Here is a 23,404-nt window from a genome sequence, read left to right as displayed (position 1 = left end):
ATTATATATATATATATATATATATATATATATATATATATATATATATATATATATGTATATATACAGTATCATATGTATATACATATACATATGTCTACATATACAGTATATGTAATATATATATCTTAAGAATATTAAGGCTAACGAATAGGTTAGCCTAGGCTTGGAAAAGAGTTTTATGAGTTTTATATCAGTCTCAGTTTGATATGCTTGACACAAGAATCTTATCAAATTCCTCCTGAATGTGCATTCTAACATTAAATATAATTTTCATTATTTAGTAATTAGGTAAATTCTTAAAATCAGAACTGAACCTACATCTGGAACTTCAGATTCTGGTCAAGGAAAGGTTTTCAAAGTGATATAGGTCAGACAGAATCAAAGTGCTGTTAAGTTCACACTCTCTGGTTCAGTTATGTTGGGACCCAGTACCTTATTAGGTTAGGGAGGGGAAGGTTATGATGCGTCCTTGGATTTTGCTCGTTTTCCAGTCCCACCATATATATATATATATATATATATATATATATATATATATATATATATATATATATATATATATATATATATATATATATATATATATATATATATATATATATAATTGTAAAGTTAGATTAATCATGGTTTTATCATTGCCTGTAACGTGATAGGAAAATTGTTATTAATAAAAACTTACTTCTTGCAATACTTTATTGACAAAAATATTTCTTGCAATACTTTATTAACAAAAATATTTCAACCTTATGCAATATTTACAGACGAGATATTTAATCTCATAACTATAAAACAATAGAATTACACGTACATAACCATGATCAACAATAAACAACAGTAAAAACACTACAATGTTATTAGTTTTGGAAGTTTCAAATTTTTCTAATAACCTCTGATCATCTGGTCACCTTCCATGCTAATTTTTAGAAACAACTATTTGTATCCTCTTACTTTTTGTCAGTTGTATTTAAAAATATTCATATATTACTCTCTATTTGATGTCCGAGTTATTTGATTTCTTTAATGTCCCAAAAAGTGCTCTTATTATGCTACTTCTTTGGGGACTTATGCAATGGATTTGGGGGTCATGTGTTTAAAATTCATCTGTTCTGTATGAAAGAGGTGACCATGCCGGAATTAGAATAACAATCGATATCTAGTGATATAATAAAAGAATTAATTTAATGAATGACAATAATTATTTTTCGACTTTATCACCCCACTGATCATCAGAAAATAAGTCTGCAAAAGAGGGAAAGTTAAAATCTCCAAAAGATGAGTTGGGCTCAAACTCAGGGTCTGGGTCATTTGAGCTGAATGAATCTTCAATGCTATTACTGGGAGAACCGTTTCCTATTTGGTAATTGCTTGAAGTTTCTGTTTGTGGTTCATAGTTATTTGAGGGTGACTGAAAATTATTTGATGTTGTATCTGGTGTTTCATAGGTGTTAGATGGGGCAACTGGGTTTTGATAGCTATTTGAGGTTGTGGTTGGTGTTTCATAGTTATTAAATGAAGATGACACAGGCTGATAGGTGTTCGATGGTGTTCTTGGCTCTTCATAACTATTAGAAGGAACACTTGGTACATCATAGGCATTGGAAGGAGAAGGAGCATCGTAGGTATCAGATGGAGCTGAAGGCGCTATGTAGTTATTAAATGGTGCTGGGGATGGTGCTTGAAAATTATTGGATGGAAAAGAAGGCGGAGGTTCATAACTACCAGGTGATAATGGAGCTGATGTTTGATAGTCATCAGGAGCCTGATAATTATCTGAGGGAGTTGAGGAAGGCTCATAGTTGTTTGCAGTAGGTGAAGGAACTTGATAGTTATTTGTGGGGCTTTCATTGGGGCTTTCATAGCTGATAGGCAATGCAGGCGCAGAGGGAGCACTGTAGCTGTTCGACGGAGATTCAGGAGCTGTATAGCTTAGAGCAGGGGTTGAGGGAGAGGTAGGAGGGCCATAAAGGTCATTAAAGGATGCTGCTTCATTGTCAAGGGGAAGGGGAGGAGAAGGGGGTGGTCTATAACTTTGCTCTGGCAAGGATGATGGTGTTACAATGGGGGGTGAAGGAGGAGAATAAGTTTGTGTTGGAGACTGAGGGGCAGGAGGAGTATATGACTGTGAAAGAGTAGGTGCTGAATAGGACTGTGAAGGGGATTTTTCTGCTGGGGCTGAGTACGACTGTGAGGGAGCCGGGGGTGAATAGGATTGTGAGGGAGCAGGAGCTGGGGGTGAATATGACTGAGAAGGAGCTGGAGGTGAATATGACTGAGAAGGAGCTGGAGGTGAATATGACTGAGAAGGAGCTGGAGGTGAATATGACTGTGTAGGGGCCGGTGCTGCTGGCTCTGAGTATGACTGTGTGGGAGCTGGGGGTGAATATGACTGAGAGGGAGTTGGCGCTGCTGGAGCTGAGTAAGACTGAGAGGGAGCTGGAGGGGAATATGACTGTGAGGGAGCTGGAGGGGAATATGACTGTGAGGGAGCTGGAGGGGAATATGACTGTGAAGGAGCTGGGGCCTCTGGTGCTGAGTATGACTGTGATGGGGCAGGTGCTGCTGGAGCTGAGTAAGACTGTGAGGGACCTGGAGCTGAGTATGATTGTGAGGGAGCTGGTGGGGAATATGACTGTGATGGAGCTGGGGGTGAATATGATTGTGAAGGAGCAGGACCTACTGGAGCTGAGTAAGACTGTGAGGGAGCTGGAGCTGAATATGACTGTGAAGGAGCTGGAGGGGAATATGACTGTGATGGAGCTGGTGCCCCTGGAGTTGAATATGACTGGGAAGGAGCTGGCGCTGCTGGAGCAGAGTATGACTGGGAGGGAGCTGGAGGTGAATAGGACTGTGAGGGAGCTGGGCCTGCTGGTGCTGAGTAAGACTGCGAGGGAGCTGGAGGGGAATACGACTGAGACGGTGCTGGAGCTGAGTATGACTGTGAAGGGGCTGGTGCTGCTGGAGCTGAGTACGACTGTGAAGGGGTTGGTGCTGCTGGAGCTGAGTATGACTGTGAAGGAGCTGGTGCTGCTGGAGCTGAGTATGACTGTGAAGGAGCTGGTGCTGCTGGAGCTGAGTATGACTGTGAAGGAGCTGGTGCTGCTGGAGCTGAGTATGATTGAGTGGGAGCTGGTGGTGAATACGATTGTGAAGGAGCTGGGCCTGATGGAGCCGAATATGACTGTGAGGGAGCTGGTGGTGAATATGACTGAGAGGGAGCAGGACCTGCTGGAGCTGAATATGACTGTGAAGGGCTTGGGGCAGCTGGAGCAGAATAAGATTGGGATGGAGCTGGTGGTGAATAGGATGGTGAGGGAGCAGGAGCAGAGTATGACTGAGAAGGAGCTGGAGCTGAATATGACTGTGAAGGGCTTGGGGCAGCTGGAGCAGAATAAGACTGGGATGGAGCTGGTGGTGAATATGATGGTGAGGGAGCAGGAGCAGAGTATGATTGAGAAGGAGCTGGAGGTCTATATGACTGTGAAGGAGCGGGTGCAGCTGGAGGAGAGTATGATTGGGAAGATGATGGTGCTGGAGGTTTATATGAAGGGGATGAAGGTGGAGAATAAGACTGGGTGGGCTCTATGGCAGGTGCTTGGTAATCTGATGGAAAGTCAGAATCAAAGGAAGGAAATGACCCAAAATTAGAGAAGTCTGGGAAAGGCGGAAAAGTTGGTTCATATGTAGTGTCTCCTTTGGGTGGGCCAAAGCCACTCCCTGAAGAACCTGAATTTGATCCATAACCACCAGAGCTAGATGAAGGGGCTTCATAATCATCACTGACTGAGCCTGTATTCCCATAACCACCTGTGCTGCTACTGGAAGAAGAACCATAGCCGCTGCTAGTCGCCGGAGGGGCACCATATTCATTGCTAGGTTTAGCTGGAGTGTCATAACCAGCAGAAGGTGAGCCGCCTTCATAACCACCTGAGATCTCAATAATGCTTGAAGATTTAGGTGGACCATACCCACTGTTTGAATCTCCTTGACCACCATAGCTATTGCTTGAAGATTTTGGTGGTGCTCCATAACTTGGAGAAGGGGCTTGAGGTGGTGATCCATAACTAGGGGAAGGGGCTTTAGGTGGTGGTCCATAACTTGGAGCTGGTGCTTTAGGTGGAGGACCATAACTGGGAGCTGGAGCTTTTGGAGGGGGGCCATAACTGGGAGCTGGAGCTTTTGGAGGGGGACCATAACTAGGAGCAGGAGCTTTTGGAGGAGGTCCATAACTGGGAGCTGGAGCTTTTGGAGGAGGTCCATAACTGGGAGCTGGAGCTTTGGGAGGTGGTCTATAACTTGGAGCTGCACCTTTTGGAGGCCCATAACTAGGAGCAGGAGCTTTTGGAGGAGGTCCATAACTGGGAGCCGGAGCTTTGGGAGGTGGTCCATAACTTGGAGCTGGACCTTTTGGAGGCCCATAACTTGGGGCTGGAGCTTTAGGTGGTGGTCCATAGTTCGGCCTTGGTTTGTATTGGGGTTTTGGTTTATATTGAGGCCTAGGACGGTATTTATGCTGAGGCCTTTTTGGTGGACGGTATTGGGGTTGAGGTTTGTACTTTGGCATGTATTTAGGTCTTTGAGGCCTATCTTCCACTGACAGGTCGATGCATACAGCCATGAGTACAATGATTCCAATCCATACCTACAAAGAAATAGAGAACAAATTAATCTTAAGTTTATCGTGAATGTATGAGATAATCTTACTACTACCTGAAGGATTCATGTGAGGAAGATAGATTTTTAAAATTGGAATCTGTTGCTCGACCAAAAGACTGAGAGTAAAATTGAAACATGAATTTTGTCCTGTGCTTAATAATGCATAAAATCTATGCTTCCATGAAATTATCGCTGTTTAGAAAGTTCCACATAAGCTTATTATAAGATTTGAACCCAATACCTAAGAAGTATGTAGAAATTTATATTAGTGATAGTTTATTATCGGAGTCGTGTAAAATATCATCGATTGTAAACCTGCAAAAGACCAACATCAGTTCATTGGCAGTAGTTAGTGACGGTGGCGACAGAAGATCAAAAGTGAATCTTCTTCAAACACGAGGACATAGTATTAGCTGTACATACTGTATTTACTTCTCTACACTGCCTAAAGAATTCAGTAAATATTCGTATCTATATTCAGATTTGATGCATCAACAGGCCTGCAATGTAAAGAGGCCTATTGGGATTGTGAATTATTGGATTTGTTTTCGTGCAAAGGCCAATTTCATTGGCGACCTTAAAAAAAGTAACACCCCAAAAATAGAGAATTGGTGGGAAGGAGACAGTGGGCTGAACCCTAAATGAAGCATTAACACATATAAAAATGAAAATGGGAAAAGGAAATTATCAATATCTTTACATGCGATAAAAGAAAGAGACCCTTGTAGCAGAGGGAGAGAAAATTTAGAGAGGTATTAGAGAGACGATTAATTAGACCGAGAACTCATGGAAGCGAAACAAAAAAGATAAAACCTTCAAAAAGGAAAAACAGTATTCAAGCAAAGGATACGTAAGGCTAACATAAGACTCAATAACTATTAAAAGTAAGAAAAGTATAAATAGACCTATTTTATGAATCATCTTATTTCTTATTCTCTGCAGTTATTCGATATAATATTTTTCTGGTATTTTTTTTTTTTATTTTGCTTTCCATTTTATAAAACGTAGATTTCTCAGAGAACGACAGGGTTCTGTTTCATAGACTGCCACAGGAGAGTATTGCATATCTGATAGTGAAAACGATTATCTACATTAATACAACACTGTTTCTTCCATAGCAAGATCCCTCTCTAACGCATAATAGATACGATATAGTGCGTTCTTTTAACTTGTATTTGATAATTATTTATTGAGCGTCTTCTTTCCTCTGTTTGTAAAAGAAGAAGCTTATCTGTCAAATGTGGGCTATTGACTAATATCCTATAACACGTCGAAACACTTTTAATTTAACGTTGTCTGATATAGATTAGACAACGTTAAATAATTAATCTCTGTCCCCGCTTTCATTGTACTATTTTTTTCTGACTAATGATAACTAAGAGTTGGAGTTGTATGAATAACATTGTTTTCTTTATACTCAGTGGCGTCGCAAGGGGTGGGGGTGGAGTGGGGGTCGTGAAAAAAAGGAAACAGTTATCTGATTAATTGTAACATCTTCGGTCCATTAGTATCCAAAGAGAGAGAAAAAGGGATTATGTTACCATTAGTAACCAGAGAGATGAATTTACTATTAGTATCCAAAGAGAGAAACGGAATGGAGTTTATATATACTGTATATATATATATATATATATGTATGTATATATATATAATATACAGAGAGAGAGAGAGAGAGAGAGAGAGAGAGAGAGAGAGAGAGAGAGAGAGAGAGAGAGAGAGAGAGAGAGGAAAAAAAAACAACAGTAAAAGTCGAAATTAACTGGGAGAAGTCCAATATGTTATTAGAGAAATGAAGAAGAATGAACCATCATGCCTTGATGTCAGATGTTTCGCTTCCGTATAAGTTTCTCTCAGTTTTGCTTCCCATGCTTTTCCTAGTCTGTTGATGGATTTTTTCTTTTTTTAATTGCATTGAAGTGGTTATCCTTCAGTGGTGAAAATGGTAGCATTTGGAAAAATGAGTTAGTATTTTTTTATTATTTTCAGAAATAATGATATCTTGTAATGAAATTTAAATTTCTTATTCCCGATCGAGATATTAATCTCTGGCACCGTCGTTCAATTAGTTCGTTATGCATGTTGCTTAAGATTTTTCATAATTCTGACCATTCTTTTCATTCAGATCTTCCCGGACGGTACTATCCTGTACGTAATACTAGGTATGTAGTCAACTCTAATAGTTGGGCCTTCTCCATCATGAGGTTCAATACTACACAGTATTCTAGAAGTTTTATTCCAGCTGTGATCAAGTTGTGAAATGATTTTCCCAATCATGTAGTTGAATCGGTGGAACCTTATAAGTTCAAACTTGCTACAAATCTTTTTATGTTGAACAAGGTGATATAAGTCTCTTCATAGTATATGTATATGAAATATCGGTTTTATGTTGTCACTGTTCTTAAAATATTTTATTCTAATTGTTCATTACTTTTCATATAGTTCATTTATTTGCTTATTTCCTTTCCTTACTGTGCTACATTTTCCCTGTTGGAGCCCTTGGGCTTATAGCATCTTGCTTTTCCATCTAAGGTTATAGCTTAGCTAATAATAATATTATTATTATTATTATTATTATTATTATTATTATTATTATTATTATTATTACTTGCTAAGCTACAACCCTATTATAGCTGGAATAGCAGGATGCTGTAAGCCCAAGGGCTCCAACAGGGAAAAATAGCCCAGTGAGCAAAGGAAATAAGGAAATAGATAAAGTACAAGAGAAGTAATGAACAATATAAAATATGTTAACAATAATAACAACAATGAAATAGATCTTTCAAATATCAACCATAAAAACTCAAAGAAAAAAAAACCAAGAGGGAGAGAATACAATGATTGAGTTTGGAGTGTCCTCTTAGAAAAGCTGCTTGCCCAGCTAAAGTCTCTTCTACCCTTACCAAAAAGGATAGTAGCTACTGATTATTGTAGTGCAGTATTACATCTCTTGAATGAAGAATAATTGTTTGATAATCTAAGTGTTGTCAAGTGTATGGGGACAGGAGAATGTGGAAAGAATAGGCCAGACTGTTCCGTGTATGTGAAGGCAAGGGAGAAAAAAAAGAGCCGTAACCAGAAAGACGGATCCAATGTAGTATTGTCTGACTAGTCAAAGGACCCAATAATAATAGTAATAATGATAATAGGGATCCTAACTGAAACGGTAATCCCAAGTGATTTGGTCCTTTCATTTTCTTCACCATCTCTCAAATTATTAGTCTATATTTTTCGTTAATGGTTATGGACCTCGAAATATTTTGCAAGGAACTGTCATTTCAACTTTTAACCAATTTTGTATCTCATGCGAATTGCTCACTTTTCAATGTGTCTGTCTGACTCTTTTTCTTTCGACATGGAGGGAGTATCCAACATTCAGTTGCGCTTCATATCTTACATGTCTGACCATTGCAATTTACTTTCTGGTTCACCCTTCGCTTATTCATGGTCCTTAAAGTTGTGAAGGGAGACAGCGAGCATTATTGCGAGACCCACATTGAGCAGGTTGTCTAAATTGTAATAAGTGCGCACTCTTAATGATATACACTTTGAGCGCACGTATTACTATTAGGATCATTATTGGTAAAGCCAAGCTTTAACCATAATCGGAAAAGCAGAATGTTACAAGCCTTATGGTACCAAAAAAGGAAACCGAGAAGTCAAAGGTATATGTATTTATATATGTATGTATAAATGTTATCATCTTTGTATGTAATGGAATACAGAACTATATTGTATAATTAAGATAGTTCACTGCATGATAAACGCCTAACATGCAATTCTGCCGTCAGAAAATCAATGCGGGTTAAGCGCAAAAAAGGCGTCAAGCTTCTTTCTTTAAAGACGACACAAACCAAGCCACGTACACAAAACTTAATGACACCTGCCGAAGGGAGATATTACTTTCACTGAACTTGGTTTCGTGTTGTAATGGTAACCATTAGTTACAATCGTTAGGTCCAGCGTCCCTTCGATTGCCTGGCGAAGAAGATTTCTGTAATGCGTGAGGCTTGTGTGCGCTCCCGAGCGCCTGTGTTTGCATCTCCTTTAAAGGCTGTTCATGAATGGCCGAGGCAAGGGACAGTGACATTGTCCTATCAAGCAGGACAATGCCCTAGAGACACCATATATACATATGATCAGCGTCCAAGCCCCCTCTCCATCCAAGTTAGGACCTAGGAGGGCCAGGCAATGTTTGCTGATGACTCAGCAGATAGACCTATATGCTCCCCTAAACACCCCATCTTTAGCTCCCAAGGATGGTGAGGTTGCAGCGACCAAAGAAACTATCGAGTTTGAGCGGGACTCGAATCCCAGTCTGGCGTTCATCAGAGAGAGAGAGAGAGAGAGAGAGAGATTGGATATTGAGTAGTCAAACCCTCTTCTAAATACGAAGTACTTAATGATAATATTGATACTATTACAGGACTGGAGATAGGGAAACAGCGGACACAAATTCATGTATTTTCAGCATTACTTCACTGAAAGTTAATAGGAAAATAACGCATCGTCTCCACCATTATGTCTGTTATATGGAGAAAGAAAACAAAACATTCTGGAAAGATTGAGAAAGTCGAATCACGAAGAGCTGACTCACGGTGGAAAGTGCACGTGGCGCTTCTTTGAACAAGCGTTATTTATTGTCCGTTTCGTAAATACTAATTTCAATGGCTATCGCTCCTGGATTTGTCCGGGAGGGAGTTTCATAAAGGGCCAAGGAGAAGAGACCCGGTGGTGAGGGGGCGGGGGAGGGGGGTGGTGATTGCAGAAGCAAGGGAAAGGGGAATCAACAACAATTTCGTGGGAATGGGAAATATTTGTCTTTATTATACGATGCGGCAAATGCAAGCGCGATAAATATAAAAAATAACTACTGGGAGACATTTCAATGTAGTCGTATTTTTCTCATAAAAAAAGTCAAGGTTATTTCGATAAAAGGAAATGGGGATGTACTAAGAAAAGTAGAGTAACGGTAAGAAAGAAAAATAAATTGAATGATACGGATTAGATATAGAGTTGAGTGGTATCTACGTACCTTAAAGAAAAGCAATACAAGATCAATATTAAATATTACAAGCAGTAACTAGTCTGTTTATCATGAAGAAAAAAAAACTCACTGTTAATAGCAGAGGCAATCAGTGCTCGGATTTCTAGAATTCTTGCAATAATGGTACACGAGCCGGACTTGCTGTTAATGATCTTTTTATATTCTTATTTATTGAGGTGTTTGTGAACACGCACGTGAAGTCAATTTACAAAACAGCTAATTTGGTAGCCATTTCCTAGCTTTGATGAACGAATGAGAATAATTGAGTGCGAAATTTGGCGTTAAATGATTTCTAAAAAGGAAAACATTTTATTGAAAGAAGAGGGAATATTTGATGAAGTATGAGAACAAACAATTAAGTGTTTATTTAACCTTATCTATAGTAGTTCTAGACTTCTTTAAAGGTACATAATATATTTTCATAGAAAAAGCTCATCTTAATCTAAGAACATTTATTTGTTTTTTTATGATAGACACGTCCATTACTATTTGATATTGCCTACGTCAAATTTAGCGGAGAAAGTAAAAACACAAATAATTTATGAACAAAGAGAGATATGATGGAAACATAGTGTATCACTTTTAAGCTAAAAACCTTTATAATTGATATATTATTTTACTGAATGCTGTATTTACTATTCCTGTTTTTTTCATTTCCAGTAAGTCCACGTTGCTCTCTATTCAGTACCCAGCGTGTAGATATGATACTTTTTTTATCATATTCAATGTCATTCTACCGTGCAGAAACAAATGAGGTTAAATGACCCGTTTGACTTCCTTAGCAAAAAAAAAAAAAAAAAAAAAAAAAAAAAAAGTCTTTGCTGTTTCCAGGCGCAGGGCCTTTGCCATATTCAATAATTAACAGCAGCGTGACTTTTGGCTTTAGCAAACGTGAAGTGTATACAGATGGAGACAATATTTTTTTGCAGTAATTCACTCCTCCATATGCGAATTCTTTTTGCATTTGGAATACTTTTACATGATGATTATTTGGCAATACATTTTGCTAAATACGACTACAGGTTTTCCTCTTCATAGCACTTAGAGGTAACATTTAAGCATTATCTAATAGTGTAAGGTAACTACTTGTTTGCAAGGTATCCAGTTCAGAAATATGAAGCTTTTGGAAAAGATTCTTAGAAGAGATGATATATTTTTCTCTTAATTAGGATTTAAATTATGGATGAGCAATGTTTTGTTTGGCTGTATGCTGAAATGATTTATTACTCTTCTGTAACAAGATAAATTAGATCACTATTTGAATTATTAGAATAATTGTTGTATGTTAATCTCCATTTTTATAAGGACTAGATATCTGACAATACGTTGCAACTTTCACAGAGACTTTAATGTCGCTCGTTTTCCTCCACTGGAGGAAATTACATAAAAGATACATGATACCAGTCTAGGACATCTCTCCTTTATAATAAAGAGCAAATGTCTGGTTATATATATATATATATATATATATATATATATATATATATACTGTATATATAACACACACATATATATATATGTATACACACACACACATATATATATATATATATATATATATATATATATATATAAATCATCATCATCATCATCAGCTGTTACTAGTTCACTGCAGAATACATGCCTCAGACAGGTCCTTCCACTTGCGTCTGTTTAAGGTCTTTCGATACCAGTTTATAGCAGTAGATTTTCTTACTTCTTCAATTCATCGCCTCCTCTTCCTTCCCTTGCTTCGTTTGCAATCTCTAGGGACCCATTCCGCTATTCTTAATGTCCATCTGTTATCTGTCATTCTCATTATATGTCTGCCCGTGTCCATTTATTTTTTCACTTATTGATAGAATATTCTCTACTTTAGCTTGCTTTCGTATCCATGTTGCTCTTTTTCTATAGCTCTTTGAGTTGTAACTACTTCATGTTCTAAGGGTACAAGTTTCTGATGCACACATTAATACTCGTAGAACCATCAGATTAAATACATTTCTTTTTAGAGAAAGTGGCATTTTAATTTTCAAAATCTCGTCTTGTTTACCAATAGCTTTCCATCCCATGCTTATCCTTCTTTTAATTTTGTTCTCATGTTCTGGGGAAACACTTTCTGTCCTAAGTGTGTGTTTTCATTAACAATCTCTAAAGGTTCGTCCATAACCCTTATGTATAGTATGTATATATATATATGTATATATATATATATATATATATATATATATATATATATATATATATATATATGTATGTATGTATGTATATATATAGATATAGATAGATAGATAGATATATTTCCGGTCAAGCTCAGCAGCATTGCTAGACATAATTACTCGGTCTCTCCCCGTCCCTTCCCGGGTAGGCGGAGAGGAGTAGTCATACCCTAATGAGAGGTCGTACCTCGAGAGGAAAGGGGGAGTGATTGGGATGTGTTGAATATGTGTGCGTATGTGTGTGCGTTTGTGTATATCATGCATCTGAATCAGGATAATTCTATCCATCCAATACTTGAATTATTTCAAAAATTTTAAAGGAAAGGTCCTTCAAATACTCCGACTATGCTTAAAGAACGGTTATTAAAGGTAACAAACGACAATTTTGTCATAAATTTTCGACGCATTATTGTAGTTCTTCAATTTCAACATGTCATCCATTCTAATTCAAGTTAAAACTTCCCGGTCATGACAATTCTCACTTTATTAAATCATGCACGCATAGTTGGTATGCAAACATAAACAAGTTTCTATTTCTACGCATAAATAAGTCAACATTGGCAAGGGTCTTATTTCAGTCTGTTTAGTTATAAACTCTGGGTTTCACCTTATCTGAAAGAGTATACATACATACATACATACATGCACACACACACACGCACATATGTATATATATATATATATATATATATATATATATATATATATATATAAATATAATGTAAAAAAGCAGTTTTTACTTCTCATCTTGTCCCTTTAAAGATATGGTGCCAGAAGAGTTTAGCCTTCTGGTATCACAATAAGTCTTCAGGAGTGAAGCTGCAAGCTCATCGCCCTTTTGTTGACCCCAACAATTGCTGGTACTCTTGGTGAACTTGAGGACTATATTTGGGGATCAAACGCAGTCACAGAAATTTGCAGCCTGAGAACATGACCGCCATGTTTGAATTTATTTAAGTGAGGTTTCTTGTAACCTCCCAATATCTTTAGGCAAATGAAAACTGCATTAATCTTGTTGTTACTGTTCTTAGAATATTTGATTTTAATTGTTCATTACTTCTCTTATTATTTCCCAGCTTCCTCTCCTCACTGGGCTATTTTACCTTGTTGGAAGCCTTGGGCTTATAGAATCCTGCTTTTCCAACTAGGGTTGTGGCTTAGCTATTATTAATATTATTATTATTATTATTATTATTATTATTATTATTAATAATAATAATAATAATAATAATAATAATAATAATAATAATAATAACAATAATAATGAACGTATATATTGTATCTTAAGCCATAAATGTGGAAAGTTTTTTTTTATATCCCTTCATACCAAGGTGGTGGATGGTTGAATACGTTTTAAATACTACAGCAATATATACCAGTCAGTCGTGTTGAATTACGATAACATGCTGAAAAGGCATTTGGAAGAAAATTAGCGTTAAAGTAATTATCAATTCATTTTGGAAACGAGTCTCTTGAACCGCGCCTAAAAATTTGACGGAGAAACATATTCTCCTGCACTTTTATAAACTTGTCTTGAGTTATTATTATTATTATTATTATTATTATTATTATTATTATCATTATTATTATTATTATTATTATTATTATTATTATCATTATTATTATTATTATTATTATTATTATATATATATATATATATATATATATATATATATATATATATATATATATATATATATATATATTTACACATATTTGTATACACACACACACATATATATATATATGTATATATTATATATATTATATATATTATATATATATATATGTATATATATATATATATATATATATATATATATATATTGCATAGGCCGTTCAGATTATTAGGGGGTGGATTAAATGATAAATGGCTACAATCACATGCTTTAATTTAAAAGGCCTAAGTACCAAAGAGGATGAGTTAAGTTTTCATTGAATATATAAAAATAAATATTTTCAAGTATCCAAAAAGAATGTTTCAATAATACTTACTGAAGATGTGAGAATGAGATCACTATTTAGTCAATATTGACTGGAAGGTAAAATTCCAAAAATGCTGTTTACTTTTTAGTAAGGATAGCAATTGTAGAACAAAACTCCTGAAGCGTGTGGTATCAGTGTTGTAATATGATATGTATTCTGTAAACAACAGATAGGCCGAATCTTTAGGAACATCCGTATTGAATGATAGATATTTAATTTACTACAAGAGAGAAATGGAAAAATACTGGAACGGATTTTTTTTTCTTTTACCAAATATTTGCATTAATTAGATAAAGCGTTAAGGTTCAAAGTGGATAGCCAACTGGATGGGTGGTACAAGAATAAATAATTTTATTTCAACAGTGTTCAGCCTCTGATATAACTGACTCAAGGTTTTCGTAATTTGCTCTAGTTATCTGCTAATGAAGTATTATGCTTAATTTATAGTAATACGCTTAGTTTCCTCATCATGGGGATGGGAATATGTGCCAGTTGTAATTGCATAATATTCTTTCATTTTCAGTGCGAACCGTTACGTTACCAGTGAATACTAAGAACAGCAAATGTCTCTGGTTATACTGCCCTGAGGAACCTCAGATATGACTGGTCAAGATTTACTTTGCTGTCATTAAGCGCAAATCTGTAAGAGGGGATATATCAAATATACTTCAATAGAAAGGTAAGTTTAAAGTTACTTATCATGACTTTTTGTGCAGCATACTTCCCCTTTCTTTAGGAGAATGGGCAATAGATTTTCATTCAGCGCATCTTGTAGAATATTAGATATTATTTGTATGATTTATATTGTTCGGGGAAAGATGTATTTTCAAATGATCAACTTCGTTATAACTTTCCAAAATCGGTGGCAATTTCTATATATATATATATATATATATATATATATATATATATATATATATATATATATATATATATATATTTTTTTTTTTAATAAAGTTTCGACTTCTTATATTAAACGTTGATGTTATGTGAACTTTTTTTCCCCATCATTTCATGTTCTCATGCATGTGTGGGGATATTAGGCTGGTATTCTTTCAAGCCTGATGCATTTGGTACCTCATACAAACCCCATAGTAATTTCCAAATAGTTGTGTTATTGCTTTCTTGAAAAGGAAAAGGCTTACAATTTCTTATTAGTGAAACAACCATATTCGTAAATCTGACTATAAAGAGGAGAGACATATTTTCAAGTGAGTAAATAATCCCTTTACATAGTGAATATTCATGTAGTGAATTAAGGTAAGCATGGCAAAAGTTGACAGACGTTATCATCTTGGCCCTGACATATTTCCAGAAATAATATGCCAGAAGCAGAAATTTTGGCTGTACTTGATTACGTGACCTTTGAAGATCATAGAAATTGTGCGAATGGGTTGGACATTTGAAAGTACCTAACTTTTCTATGAAAAAGGATTGTACGGCCGATTTGTATGTCAACGTCTCCATAAATAATAGATAGCGTAAAATATATTTAATACTAGAGCTGCACCGTGCAGGGAGCATGCCTTCGCCACGCCAAGCAGTATTATCTTGCTCTTAACTGCATTGTGTACTTGTACTTCGATGTATTTTCTTCAAAATATACTGGATTTGTCCTTGAGTCATACTCCATATTTCCGTCAAGTTTCGTTGAAATTGGTTGAACAGTTTGTTACGAAATGTTGTTCACAAAAAAATATAAAATTGAAAAATATTTGCTATTAACTTAACATTGCAACTATTTTCAGAGTAATGCTACGTACTTGTTAATTTAATGTACTTTATCCAAAAAGTTACAGATTCATCCTTGGGTCGTACCCAACATGACTACCAAGTTTAGTCAAAGCTGTACTGTAGGTTTTGTGTAAAGTTGCTCACAAACAAACAAACAAATATATAAACTAACAAACAGATGAATACATGCCCTTCGCATGGCGAAGGCAATAAACTTATAAGAATCTTCAAAACAAAGTTGACAAAACAAATATAAGGAAAAAATTTATCGCCTTTTGTAGCAACAGATGGAAACATCATCTATAACTTGGATGGAGGTAAGGCTCACGAGTGACCTTTAAACCTTTAGGATAAATCCAAGGGCGTAAAACAGTAATCACGGCTTCCAAAAGGAAAAATATGACGTATTAAGCACCAATCTTATTTATGTTAAAATTGAAACTTTGCAGTCATAATCTGATATTTATAGATAGCAGCAATAGGTTTGAATAGACTTAGGATTCTATCCATATTAGTTTGCAGGAAGATTGTTGCTGTCGTTGTTTTTGTTGTACTGTAGATTGCTTGGCCACGGGTGCAGGCAGATTTAAGGCCGAATTCATCAATTTCGAAATTTCACTTGAAAGCTTTTTAGATTTAAGAACGGATAATTCTGATGATACATTGAAAGATGACATAGCATCCATTGTTACAGAAACTCTTGTAAATAAGTTAATCATTACTTTGTAGTCTATAAAGAAACAGTTAATTGAAAGAAGTGTAGCAGAGTGCTACCCGAGTTTGTAGGGACAATTAATTTAAGGCTGTCTAAGATAGAGTGCTATCCCAAATATTCTTTAATTTCACGCATCTGGCAAATGAGCTCATATTTATATAAAGATTTTATACACTTTAATATCGGAAACTACTCAAGAATTATACACACACACACACACACACACACACACACACACACACACACACACATATATATATATATATATATATATATATATATATATATATATATATATATATATATACATATATATTTATTCTTTTGATTTACCATGTAAATAAATTGTTCATACTTTTTGTTACCTTTTGTCTAGATCATTTTTATTCTGTCTCAAGCCGAGACCAGGAAATAAATCGGTCATAAATGGGCCTCATATAACACTACATAGCTCCGGTGAAAGGCATTTAAGTGATTGCATAGAGCTTAGGGAGGAAGTTCCTCCTGACGTGGAGTAATTAACTTGTCAATGAATTGATACAGATTGGCAATGTCATTGCCCAACAGGGAATGTAGTATGTCGCTATAACCGGAAACGTAACGGTTTTAAATGTGGGGGAATGGGGCAAGACAAATGCTCCTAACTCGCAAGTGCAGGTAATCAGTTACGCGAGAGTGGAAAAAAGTTTGGGTGAATAAATGAAATATATAATCAGCTAAATATTCTGATGTAATGTATAGATTTATGCGTATACTGCAGTACACTGACTTATAAGACTATAATCAGGTTATGATCAAGAAAATGGTCCAATACGTTTTCCAAACATTCAAATATCGATAAAACTGTGCATAGGAAATATTACTGTAGAGACGATTTAAAAAAAAAAGGTATTTTCAGTATGATTGAAAACTAAATGTTCTAAAGTCTTTTGCGGTTTGGTTTAGAAGACAAGCTCGTTGCATATGCAGATGGTGCTACTCTCTGTGCATCAATTCCGTCCCCTGAATGTAGATCTGGCGTTGCTGAATCCCTAAATAGAGATATAGCTAAAATTAATGCATGATGCAAATTATGGGGCATGAAGTTGAACCATAACAAAACTCAAAGTATGATTGTAAGTAGGTCGAGTACAGTGGCTCCTCAACATCCATATCTCAACATTGATAATGTTCCTTTGACTCTATATGACCATTTTAAACTTTTAGGTGTGATTCTTGATAGCAAATTTACTCTTGAGAAACGCATTCGGTCAGTTTCTCCTTCAATTACAAAAATAATTGGCTTACTGGATAACTCTTTTAAGATTTTCGATGATCAGTCTATTTTCAAAAAGTGTTTTAATTCTTTCATTCTGTCTTGCTTCAATTCTTGTTTTCTTGTCTGGTCTTCAGCTGTTATATCTCATCTTAATTTGTTGGGCAATAACTTGCAGTCTATTAAATTTATTATTCCCGATCTAGTTATTAATCCTGGCACCGTCGTTCAATTAGTTTTTTATGCATGTTGCATAAGAATTTTCATAATTCTGACCATCCTTTGCCTTCAGATCTTCTCAACCGGTACCATGCTGCACGTAATGTTATATAGGTATGCAATTAATTCTAAGTCATGCCTTCTCCATAATAAGACTCAATACTTCACAGATTTCTAGAAGTTTTATTCCAGCTATGACCAAATTGGGGAATGATCTTCCTAATCAGCCAGTTAAATCGATGGAACTTCAGAAGTTCAAACTTACAGCGAATGTTTTTATGTAGTTCATAGTTTATATATGCAAGATCTATTTTGATGTTACTGATCTTGAAACATTATTTTATGTTGATTATTCATTTCCTTTTATATAGTTTGTTCATTTCCTTATTTGCTTTTCTTACTGGGTTATTTTTCCTTGTAAGAGCCCTTGTCTTTATAGCATCCTGCTTTTCCAACTAGTGTTGTTGCTAGTTATATCAATTATACTAATTTTAACAATAAGGCGTTAAATGATGCTTGAAATATCGATCATTTTATATGTGAGGAATCTCATTGACAATGATGACAAATTGTGCTTGAATGTACATGAAAGGGAAAAATCTTAAGATTAAAAAATGAGAGATATAGCAAATGACAAAGTTTGTAAATAGAGTATTTTTTCCATAGTTAAGTATTAAACTGTGAATGGCCCAAGTAGCTTTATTTATTCAAGATATATACTGAACTGGAATTCGACTAGCTTCAATAGCCTGGCATTTTTTCTTTCGTTTATCAGTTCAGTTATATTACACACTAAAGGACCAGGGTTAAAAGAATAGGACGAGCCTATATCGCCCTCAGCTTGGCTCATCCTTGTGTCTCGTGTTCTACCCAATCCACACCAAGGAACCCTGAATCTAGACAGAGGTATTGCTCTCCCATAATCTCATAGTAATTGCTTATTTGAATCTTCAAGTCGTAGTAAATTTTAAATCAGTAAACCTCGAATTATTTTTGAAAATTGAAACATAATGATGTCTTATTAGGAGAAGGATAAATGAAATTTAAAATTCGAAAGCAATACGGATGATGAAAGAACCACAGATAGAATGACAAATTATGCAATTGAAAACGATTAAGATAGAGTAACAACTGATAACTCGAAAGCCGTGAGTCTATAGTTTTATCTTTAACTTAGAAAATTAATATAATGCATTATTTTGAATTTCTCATTCATTTAACTTTATCAGTCTATGCTTTTATATAAGCAACGACCGCCACTTAAAAAAATGAAGCATCTTGATTGAGTTTCGATGATATATATTAATTTCATTGAAATGAAAATTATGTTCTACATCTTGAGCTTTAACGGGATATTGACGCTTCCATGACAATTTTTTTTTTCTTTTTTTCACGAGGTGAACACAATTGAAGCATCTGTGTACTACAGCTCCTGGTGTTATCAATAATGATAGTCATTCTTATAAAGAAACGATAATCTTTGCGTCAGTTGGATGACCTCTGTTGGTGACAATGCGTACCTTCTTTTGCGTAAAAGTAAACAGTTTTTTTTTTTTTATCTGATAGTGTGGCTTCCGTCCAGTTCATCCAGCAAAAATCACGCGTCAGAGATTTATTGTTGTCATTTTTACGATCGTGCTTGAAAGAGAAAAGATGAGCAAATCTCTCTCTCTCTCTCTCTCTCTCTCTCTCTCTCTCTCTCTCTCTCTAGCTGGTCTAGAATGATGTGATTTTCTTCTCTGTCTGCTAATAAAAAACATGTCTTCGCAAATTGAACGCGAACGCTATTTTATAAAGCCACACCCATATCAGCACCGTATCATAAATTTAAAATAAGATGTTGGGCGAATCATAAAAAAACACATTAGACCATCCACGCACTGTTTGGGATGGCAAGAAAAAAGTAAAGATAACTGGGGAGGAATTCCAAGAATGTTAAATGTGATTCATCATGTTTTTTTTTACCTGAAATATTTCCCTGTGATTTTACAGAAAGTCTGAGGAAGCTACCAACATTTTCCCATGGTAAGTTCCCGGGTGCACAGCACCGTAGAATTTCAATTACTGCTATCATGTGAGAAAATAACTGTCTAGTAGTTACATCATTACGTCCAAATTAACCTTGTCGAGAGAGAGAGAGAGAGAGAGAGAGAGAGAGAGAGAGAGAGAGAGAGAGAGAGAGAGAGAGAGAGAGAGAGCTTTACAAGTGCATTATGCTTATCATTTGACACAAGCTCAGTTGAGCCCACAAGAGAACGTTTGGGAGCCAAATTTTACCCGGTAGGGTGTCTTTGCCAGTTTGAAATTCTGTTACAGTTAATAATACTGGCGAGTCACGCTTGCGCAATCATTACGTCAGGAAACCTATAGCCGGGGATGTAAGGAAACGAAGGGGTCTTCAATATTATTGCGACACGAGAACCAAGATTATCCGCTTGAAAAATCAGCGCCCTTTCCTTGGCATGATCAACAGATTTCAAAATTTTGTTTACGTATTTCATTAATTTTAGGCTACAATCGGGCACACTATTCTATCTTGTTTCTCTTCCTCTTGTTATTTTGAACTTTTTTTTTAGTTTATATATGAAAGATTTATTTCAATGGTATTATTGTTCTTAAACTTCTCTTGTAGTTTATTTCCTTATTTCCTTTCCTCACTCGGCTATTTTCCCTGTTGGAGTCCATGGGCTTATAGCATCCTGCTTTTCAAACTAGGATTGTAGCTTAGTGAGTAATGATGATAATAATGATACTATTATTGTTACAAAATATGATTATAAGTAGACAACTCGATACATGAATAAATATATGAAAAAAAACTACGATTGTCATAACATTTATTCTTTATCAAATTTTCTTGGTACCATTGCCCTTAATGTAAATGGGTGATGGATGCAATAAACCTATTAAAAAGTCATGTAATTCTGTACATGAAAAGTTGTATGTTAGAGTAGACTGATATATATTCAGGATTGAAATAATAATGCTAGAGGCGTTAACATAAAAGAAAAACCAGGTGCTAATAACCTGTCGCCAGAATTATTAAAGAACCCTTTGATGTTAAGGGAAACCGAATAAAAAAGCAGTAGAATATTGAGGAAATTTTTAGTACAACTAGAAAATATTAGGTTAATGAGGTTAAATGCGAAAACGCGAAAATATTGTTTTTATATACTAGAAATGATAAGTTTGTGTATTGGCTCTAATCCTTTACGGAATTATGTATGGAAAATTAGATTTTGTAATGTTATTTACCCCATTTTGGTTCTCTACATTGAATAAGAGAAATGATGGAAATCATTAAGTTCCAATACCTTAACTTAACTTTCAAAAATAAATTGTGGCTTTGTTAAGAAGATTTAGATTTGAACTAGATATCATTTGGAGAATGACTTTATATAAGGAAACAGGAAAATGTTGAAGTGATGAACTAATAATAGATGCCAATTTATTTGCTTATATCTTCTTCCTTTCATAAACTATAATTTTCTACTGTTTTGTTTAAATGTTGTAACTTCAAACCTGTAAATAAACAATGAACACTGATACATATAATTTGCTTCGACTGTTTTGAAAACACCTCGATGATGTCATTTCTTGTATGACGTCACGAATTCTCATGTGACGTCACAAATCATAACTTGAGATTCAAGAGGAAAAGAATCCAAGGAATCTCGATTGGAGAGAGAGAGAGAGAGAGAGAGAGAGAGAGAGAGAGAGAGAGAGAGAGAGAGAGAGAGAGAGAGAGAGAGATGGGTGATTTATTTGCTCGTAACTAAACTACACGATAGATTAAAATTAGAAAGTTTTTTTTTTTTCTTTTTTTTTTTTTTGCTGCGAAACTGCTGCAGTATAACTTAGTGACCACTAACTAATAATCCACATTAGCGATAATTATTTTGCACCGATGCAACATAACTCATACATCTCAGACGGAAATGTGCCAGTTTTTTTCATTCTAAAAATCATTTAGTAAGCTCAGTGCTCTTTTCCTTATTAGAGATTTCATAAAATAATAGTACTTTCTTCGGCATTAATCTGTTAGGAGTATTGAAGGACCAGATAGAATGATCTTAAATAGGGATCTTTGTAAGACTCATGCATTACGTGTATTTATTATTATTATTATTATTATTATTATTATTATTATTAGTTGGAAAAGCAGGATGCTTTAAGCACAGGGGCCTCAACAGGGAAAATAGCCTAGAGAGGAAAGGAAACAAGGAAAAATAGCCTAGAGAGGAAAGGAAACAAGGAAAAATAAAATATTTTGAGAACAGTAACATTAGAAAAAATATTTCCTATATAAACTTTAACAAAACAAGAGGAAGAGAAACCAGATACAATAGTGTGTCCGAGTGTACCCTCAAGCAAGAGAACTCAAACCCAAGACAGTGGAAGACCATGGTACAGAGGCTATGGCACTACCCAAGACTAGGGAACATGATTTGATTTTGAATTGTCCTTCTCTTAGAAGAGCTGCTTACCAAAGCTAAAGAGTCTCCTCTACCCTAACCAAGAAGAAAGTAGCCACTGAACAATTATAGTGTAGTAGTTAACCCCTTGGGTGAAGAAGAATTGTTTGGTAATCTGTGTTGTCAGTTGTAGGAGGACAGAGGAGAATATGTAAAGAATAGGCCAGACTATTCGGTGTTTGTGTAGGCAAAGGAAAAGTGAACCGTAACCAGAGAGAAGGATCCAATGTAGCACTGTCTGGCCAGCCAAAGGACCCCATAACTCTAGCGAACAATGGTTTGATTTTGGAGTGTCCGTCTCTTAGAAAAGCTGCTTACCATAGTTAAAGAGTTTCTTCCACCCATATCAAAAGGAAAGTTGCCACTGAACAATTATATTGTAGTAGTTAACCTCTTGAGTGAAGAATTGCTTGGTACTCTTAGCATTGTCAGGTGTATGCCGGTTTATGGAGTTCACCTGTTTTCATATGATACGTTTGTCTGCATAAACGCTCGTAAACGAAAACAAAATGTGCTAATACTATTAAATGTAAAAAGATCCCTCGCTGATCATAATATTCAAAATTCAACTGGATCTTCTGTCAAAGATTTATACATTACTTTTAATTTATTATCCGATTTAAAATAGATAAAATCTGTATAAAATTTATGACATTCTTTCACGCCACTCACCTTAGGACGTAGAGGTAACCTCATGTCGGTTACTCAGACTGTTGTTGATGGAAGGAAGCACAGAATCACTATAAGAGAAAAAATCCTTCCACCGATTGCCACGAAACACAGAAATTTTGGACTTCAAACGTCGTCGAACAGAGAAGTCAGAGAGAGAGCCGTCGAAGGCGAGAACTCCCTTATGAAAGAGAAAGGATTCCTATGGGACTGCAGCTTCCATTGGCGCCGCTCGACGATACGCGCGACGTGATAATAAAAAGTGAAAAGGCAAACCTTCTCTTATATACGTTGAGCGGCATCCATCTTGGACGCTCTCTTTTTTCCTTGCCCTTTGAGGGGAAGCGTCACTCACTTCCGTCACCCTCGACCTTTGTCACGCCTTTGGCATCCTTCGACGGGCTCATCTTATCGTTGTCATAGTTATCAAAATATAATATTCCAGTAAATGGG

General features: G+C 35.7%; 1 protein-coding gene across 1 annotated transcript; it reads right to left on the bottom strand.

The window, feature by feature from the left end:
* Window positions 1-917: 917 nt before the first annotated feature.
* LOC137639193 (uncharacterized) lies at window positions 918-23,182 on the bottom strand. The gene is made up of 2 exons (XM_068371486.1): window positions 22,955-23,182; window positions 918-4,642 (listed from the first exon to the last, which is right to left on the bottom strand). Exons 1-2 carry the CDS (start codon window positions 22,976-22,978, stop codon window positions 1,199-1,201), a joined length of 3,468 nt encoding a protein of 1,155 aa, XP_068227587.1. The 5' UTR covers window positions 22,979-23,182; the 3' UTR covers window positions 918-1,198.
* Between the last annotated feature and the right edge of the window lie 222 nt (window positions 23,183-23,404).

The sequence above is a fragment of the Palaemon carinicauda genome, chromosome 4 (assembly GCF_036898095.1).
Source record: "Palaemon carinicauda isolate YSFRI2023 chromosome 4, ASM3689809v2, whole genome shotgun sequence".
Classification (NCBI taxonomy): domain Eukaryota; kingdom Metazoa; phylum Arthropoda; class Malacostraca; order Decapoda; family Palaemonidae; genus Palaemon; species Palaemon carinicauda.
This window is presented reverse-complemented; position numbering and strand designations above follow the sequence as displayed.

Bases quoted from the DNA above. Each gene is read 5' to 3' on its own strand.
- LOC137639193 (XM_068371486.1), bottom strand. From the start codon at position 22,978: ATGAGGTTACCTCTACGTCCTAAG. The intron at 4,643-22,954 runs GTGAGTGGCGTG...ATTTCTTTGTAG, and splicing joins GGTTACCTCTACGTCCTAAG to GTATGGATTGGAATCATTGT.